The sequence below is a fragment of the Olea europaea genome, chromosome 21, assembly GCF_002742605.1.
Source record: "Olea europaea var. sylvestris chromosome 21, O_europaea_v1, whole genome shotgun sequence".
Classification (NCBI taxonomy): domain Eukaryota; kingdom Viridiplantae; phylum Streptophyta; class Magnoliopsida; order Lamiales; family Oleaceae; genus Olea; species Olea europaea.
Genome location: NC_036257.1, coordinates 14,638,372 through 14,645,098, shown reverse-complemented (window position 1 = coordinate 14,645,098; position 6,727 = coordinate 14,638,372). Strand labels below are relative to the sequence as shown.

The following is a 6,727-nucleotide window of genomic DNA, read 5'->3' as shown; positions in this document are numbered from 1 at the left end:
AATGACAAGAAAATAATGAAAATTCATATAGAAAATTAATCTAAAATAGAAAAGTGCCTAGAACCATGCCACATATATGGCATGAAAACTCACAAAAATAGGCATTTAGATTGTGGATTATAATCCCTTCCATTATGATCAAGACTGGGACCATTGGAGAATAAGAAAGTGTAGATTTCAAAGTTTAGAAAGCATGGTGATTCAACCATTTGAAAAATTTTGGAATTCATCATTTTATACGAGGATTCTTGACCTGAAATTTATGTTCAAGTATGCTACGAATTATTACAGTTTCAAAATACCTTATTTAATTTTATTTTTTTTTATTTATAACTAAACCTTTTAAGTTTAGCCATTTTTGGCTTGTAATAAATGGCTCCTATATAATGCCAGGAGTTTTACAACCAGAAGAAGAAAACCAGACAGATAATGGTAACACGAGATATGTATTCCTTTGTTCATCTCCTGGTGACCTTATTACAGTGCATTTCACTGGGTTTAGCGTTGAGTTCATCCCTCGGAAATCAGCAAACTAGCCTTCATATCCTGGAAATCTTTCTCAACTTCAACAGATACAAAGCATTGCAAAATTTTCCAAAGTAGGCAAACACTTACGGTGCATTTCTCAGCTTTTAGCCTAGAGTTCATCCCTTGGAACTTGCCAAGCTAGCCTTCATATACCAGAAATCTTTCTTAACGTCAACGGATAAGAAGGATTGCAAGATTTTCAGAAGTAGGCAAAACACTCTAGATCAATTTAAGGGAAACAACGAATATGAAAAATATACAGTTTCCAGCAACAATTTCCGCCTCTCGCAAAAGACAGAGATCAGGAGCCCAAGACCTTACTGGTGGACACTGGTAATACATTTATTTGTACAGAATGTTAACAATTCAATAAACCAAATGTGTCTGCAATGTTAATTCACACTTGCTGGCTCCTTTGATACATTTTAAGTGCCATTTACAGGTAACATAGAAATATCATTTCTTAATATCGTTCTTGGTTGATCAAAAGGGACCTCCTAATATTGCGAGTTCATGTTTATCACAATCACAAAACTTGACAACAAACCACCTAACCTGTTAATTAGTCTATTACAAATTATTAAGCAAGCGAAGAAAGTTGGAATTGGACATTTATTAACAGCATTCAATGTACGAGACACAAAGCAAATGAATTAAAAATTCTAGAATGGTAATAATAGCTAAAAATGCAAAGTAAAAGATAGAAATACACGCTACATAATGTCTTCCACTTCATCAAATCTTAAAGCAAAGTAACTTATAGAGGCTGGTCCAAGACTTCGATGACACAGTTTTCTGAGATTCTAGGGAGCATGAGTAGCTGGTTCTCGAATTTCTCTCGCTTTCCCATATAGTCTGATGTATAGTTCGGATAATGTACCACCACCCTTTGAATATCAGCTGAATGCTTCAAGAAATGTTTTAGCAGATGTATTGGAGCTTCTTGCCCATAGATAGCCTTCATGCTAATGACCTTGAGATGGGATCTCAAACAGCAAGGAATTGTTTCAAAATTTAGATCGTCTTCATGTAAAATGAATTCTGCGTCCTGAATGAGTCCCTAAATGACAATAACAAAGAGAAAGCTATTACATTTGCAGAATGATCAATCAATCAACTCACTTTTTTAGTTGACCCATTGAAGGAGGTATATCAGAAAAACTGCATTGAGCAAACTTAAAACTAGATGAGGGCTTTCTGGTATCATTTACCTCTGCAATTTCAAGGATTCTAAGATTTGGTGTTCTCTGCATCATGTCCAATAAAATATCTATTGTGTCTCTAGACATTTCACGAACTACTTTCAAATGGATCAAATTTTGAAAAACAGGCACATCAGATAAATCTCTTACTCCAGAAAGACTCTAGCATACAAGAACACAATTGAAATTAGTAATGAGACTAATCACAAAAAGTCAAGAAGGAATACACCAGAAATCATTTCAAAATTAGGAAGCTTTTGATACCGCAAGTGAGTCATGAGATATAGTCAATGATCTAACGCTCTTGATTCCGTTAAGCATTCTGATGCTACGGCCGCTAACTTCTTCCTCTGCTTCTTCGTAATTAAAAACGTCAATAGATGCATTCTCCAGTAAACATGCAGATACTAGAAGATTAACTGAGAAGTTACTTATACAATTCAAGTAAACAAGATTTGAAACACGAACTACTATCTCACAATCAAGTAGATCCTCGGGATCTGAACACTGCTTAAAAATCAGGCATCTCAAATTGGGAACCGAAATGCTGAGACGCCTAATGTTTTCCCATTCACAATTCACCAACACCAAGTTTTGAAGCAATGGGATGCTTGAGAAAAACTGTGTAGAACTTCTGTTGAAAATGGTTGCTTGGGAAAGATGCAGTTCTTTTAAATTTGGCCAATGAATTAAACTCGGATTGAAAAAGCAGGCCATATATAGTCTTAATTCGGTAAGGGATTCACAAGTAAAAAGGTCACAAGGTAAAGAATATATGCATCCTAAAGGTAGGGAAACATCAAGCTTTCTAATATTATGTTTTATAGCAACTGAAATCCATGAATAAACACGGGTAGGATTCACCGGCATTTTAAATGAAAGACGCAGCCTTTCGATGTTTGAATCATCGTGCTGGAGAAGTATTCTTTCCACAGAATCCAAGAAGGAAGCCCGACGCTTTAAGTAATCACTCTTTGTTATGTCAATTGAATCCCATAAATCAATGTTGGAAATTGAAGTCCAGAGGTTTTTCCATCTCTTGCATAGTATCGATGTTCGTATAATATCTTTGGTGGGAAGGAAGGAGAGGATATGCTGGAGAATTGCATTAGGCAATATGCTAATCAGATCTTCCCTTCTATCTTCTTTCTTTAATTTAGAAAGCCTTTGTTGCTCTTCGCTCTTCAATACTATCAAGTTCGCCATAAAGAGGTTCTGATGTTCTGCTTTGAAGAAGGAATAAGAAAAAGTTAGAGCGCTTTGCATAACAGAAACCCAGTTCAAAAAAGAAAAAGGAAAAAGTCTCCTTCGACGTTGAAGACATCAATATCAAACTGAATTTTTTATGATTTATCAAAATCCTTCAGCCAAGAAAGTAATGAGCAACAAAGATTAAGTTTCTTATATCTCATAGAATGAGGAAAAGGAATCAGAGGAAATGCCATTAAAAAGGACCATATCAAAGTTGTTGAAGAAGAGAGCATGAAGAATCATAGTATAGAGAATAGAAATTCATTATAAATAAAAGGAGGATTCCAGCTAGACTATTCGTGTAGTTTCTTGAAGAAAATTTCATTGTCATCTATGTGATGTTAAGAATTGGGGTTCAATCTTAAAAGATCTGCATTATTGAGAGGAGTAGCTTAAATCATTATAAGTTGGTCTATATTCTCGTCTTTGTTCGTTGTTGGTTTATCTCTTAACATGTTATCACAAGATGATGGCTCGTTTGAACATACAATCTTCAAACTCGTATGCTCATTTTTTTGGGTTTTAATCATATCGAATTTTTCGTTGGAGTTTAATGGATTCTGATACCATATTAAGGCTTGAAAATCCATCTTAAAAGGTCAACTTTATTAAGAGGAGTAGTTCAAACTCTTATAAGTTGGTCTATGTTTTCATCTTTATTTGATGTGGGATCTTTATTTCTTAACATGTGATACTGGAGATTATACATGACAGAAGGGTCATATACTCTAGATTTTAAGTGTATATGAGCCTATTAGAGGAACACCCTACATGAAGTAGTTCAGTACTTGTTTAGCCAAAATAATCCAATCGGCTAATAAAAAACTGTGAATACATCTAACTACATTAAAAATTATAAAATTTCTCAAATAAATCATTCATACTATAGATGTAATAATATTCTTAAACTTTGGATTTCTTACCTTAAACAAGCACTGTGAGTGCCTAAAAAAAGGCTCTGTGAGTAAAGGAAAAGCAGTCGTTAGCACTAATCAATATATACAGCTAAAAAATAGTCAAAAAAATCGGGGAAAAAAAAAAAAAAAGCAAATTCTTTGTAAACATATCCGGCATAAATTGCACAGATCTGCAAATGGAAATAGGAAAAAAAATGAATGAAACTTTATTAGGTAATGAACAAATATCGACAAAGATCTTATAGAGAGGGGATAGAGAAGATGGTTTCGCTGGAAATGGTGTGAGGAGAGAGAGCGAGACAAAGAGAGAGGGAGAGAGAGAGAAGCAGGAGGGGATCGAAAGCATTTAGCAAAACTGAACTATATGGGTCCAGAATCGCAGAGTAGAAACACAAATCAAAGGAACACATATTTCCTTTTTGTTTGTTTCGAGAAATCTATTGATCAATTCCGATTTTTTTTCTTTTTCTCTTGATTCTTTTCCGATCAAGATGTATAGATCCTGAAAGAAAAAAGCCCTAAACAAGGCGATGCAGATATACAGAGCAGACAAAGGAAAGCTCAAAATCTTTGAAGATCCAAACTTTAAGCAAACCTGACACAATCCAAGAGACCTTCCACGATCTGGGACGTCAAACGCCACAGAGGAAAAAACACAACGAAGGAACAAAGGACAAGAAATGCCCTAACCAGAACTTCAATTGTATGAGTGAAAGAGAAAAGGAAGGAATAAGGAAAAATGGAAAAAATGAAGTTAAATAGGGAAAGTGAAATGACGCCGTTTTACACTTATTGAATAAATGAAAATTAAAAATATCTCAGTAACCCGTGTGAATGTGAGGTAAAAATCGAGAAATTTATAGGAAAGCGGCTCTTTTTATGCAGCGGGAAATACAGTATGTGTCAAAAACCAGGGTATTTCACACATCAACAACTTATATGAGTGTTTAAAGAATGGTTTCAAAGTAAGCAATATATTTCCCTCTTCACCTCATATCTAGGTTCTCAAAAGGACCTTAGAAAAGCAAGGGAGTATTTCAAAAGATCAATAATGAATATCCAGAGGGTCTGAAAACAAAATATAACAAAAACCTCCACAGATTCCATGATCCTCTCAAGAGACTTGGACATAGGTAAACTTTGGCAGTAACTGGGCTTCAAAAACAATGAAATTTCAATACCGATAACATGAAACGTGTGATATGTCTGCCTGAAGGCCCAGGGTTCGGCCAACCACTGCCTACTTTACAGTTGAAGCTCCCCAAAGTGGATTAAGGCTACCTTTGCATTAATTTTCTCCATCGAACAAGGTTACAAGAACTTTTACAAGACAACAAAGCAAGAACTGACATCAATAGCCTAAATTGATGGATTCATCAACAAGAAGAAAACCATTAGTGCAATCTAAGAACCGAGCTTCAATTTACATAGCCAAAATCCCATACACATTATACACTTAACTCTCAAAATGAATCACAGATAATCACTTGGTTTAATAAAAGTTATTGGAGTAGAGAGAGAAGCAAGCTGTGCTAAAACGAAGAAGAGAGAGGAAACCCTATTCCGTTGAGACGGTCTTTTATTTCTCACTTCCAAAGGCCGGGATCTATTCTCTTGCAACCCAATATCAAGGATTAGTTTCCATGGTCGTTCCTTCTTTTATTTAGAGTTAAAACCCGACTCTACAGTCATGCAACAAAGTCTTTGTATATTAAGAAAAGAGTGGAACCAAATATGATAATTTCTCCCATAAGTGATGCAGATGCAGAGCACCATAACCAAATGTGCCATTTTTCCTCTTTCAGAATGATATTCCCTTCGAGAGTCATACTCATGCATAAATGGATAAATGAGATGGGTGACCACGACCAAGTTATGAATGAGAGTTGTCCCAGAGCCAGGGATTTAACAGTGAGGCGATAACCAGAATTAGAAGAGACAAACTTGAGTGGTAAGCCAAGTTGATCTACAAGAATTCAAAATTTTGATGGGAAACATCTCAAGACTTCAATTCAATTTTTTGATTAGTTTTATTTTCCTTGTAGTTTCTTAAACGGAGTATATTATGCTTTAAATTTTAGTACTTAATCAACTTAGGACATGATATGAAGCCTATGTTTGGACCCTATTTTTTCAAAAACGCATTTTTTCAAAATTCATTTTCAACCACACATTCTCCCATAAAATAACTTTATATGTTCGAAAATTTTTCCTTATTTTTTAACCAGACATATTCCCAAAAAATTATAATTCCAAAACACATTTTCTTACAAAAATGGGGCTCAGACATGGGCTAACTATCAATTGCCTTAATTGTGTAGATGTTGTTATGCTATAGTTAATCTTTATTAATGTGGAAAAGTATTCTTTAGTTAGATATTTCAATGTTCAGTAGACATAAATAGCCCTCCCCATTGCATTTTCGAAAAGAAGGGAAAAGAACCCCAACAACAGGCCTTTCTCATAAACTGTAAAACACCTCTATACCCTGAAAATAAAAAAAACAGAAAGAAAAGAGAAAAAAATAACAGAATCATTTAAATTAAGTTATTTTTTGTTTGAAAAGACTTTAGGAAGAATATGAGCTCATGGTACAGTAATGTATCCAAAATTATTTATTTCCTTTTATAGTGATCATATTTTCTGCAGTTTTGATGAATCAAACAACAAAAAATGGGATTTAATTTTATCCCTCACTCATTTCTATCTATTTATAAGCACAAGTGTTTATAAAAGCCTGCCAAAAATATTCTAAGTTATTGGCATAATATAGCATTGTAATTAAATTAATTGTAAATTTTCCTATGTAAATCATATCAAATCTACATG

At 34.3% G+C, this 6,727-nt stretch overlaps 1 protein-coding gene across 1 annotated transcript; it reads right to left on the bottom strand.

The window, feature by feature from the left end:
- Positions 1 to 1,121: 1,121 nt before the first annotated feature.
- LOC111370839 (F-box/LRR-repeat protein At4g14103-like) lies at positions 1,122 to 4,003 on the bottom strand. The gene is made up of 4 exons (XM_022992731.1): positions 3,905 to 4,003; positions 1,995 to 2,953; positions 1,740 to 1,892; positions 1,122 to 1,588 (listed from the first exon to the last, which is right to left on the bottom strand). Exons 2-4 carry the CDS (start codon positions 2,934 to 2,936, stop codon positions 1,286 to 1,288), a joined length of 1,398 nt encoding a protein of 465 aa, XP_022848499.1. The 5' UTR covers positions 2,937 to 2,953; positions 3,905 to 4,003; the 3' UTR covers positions 1,122 to 1,285.
- Positions 4,004 to 6,727: the final 2,724 nt, after the last annotated feature.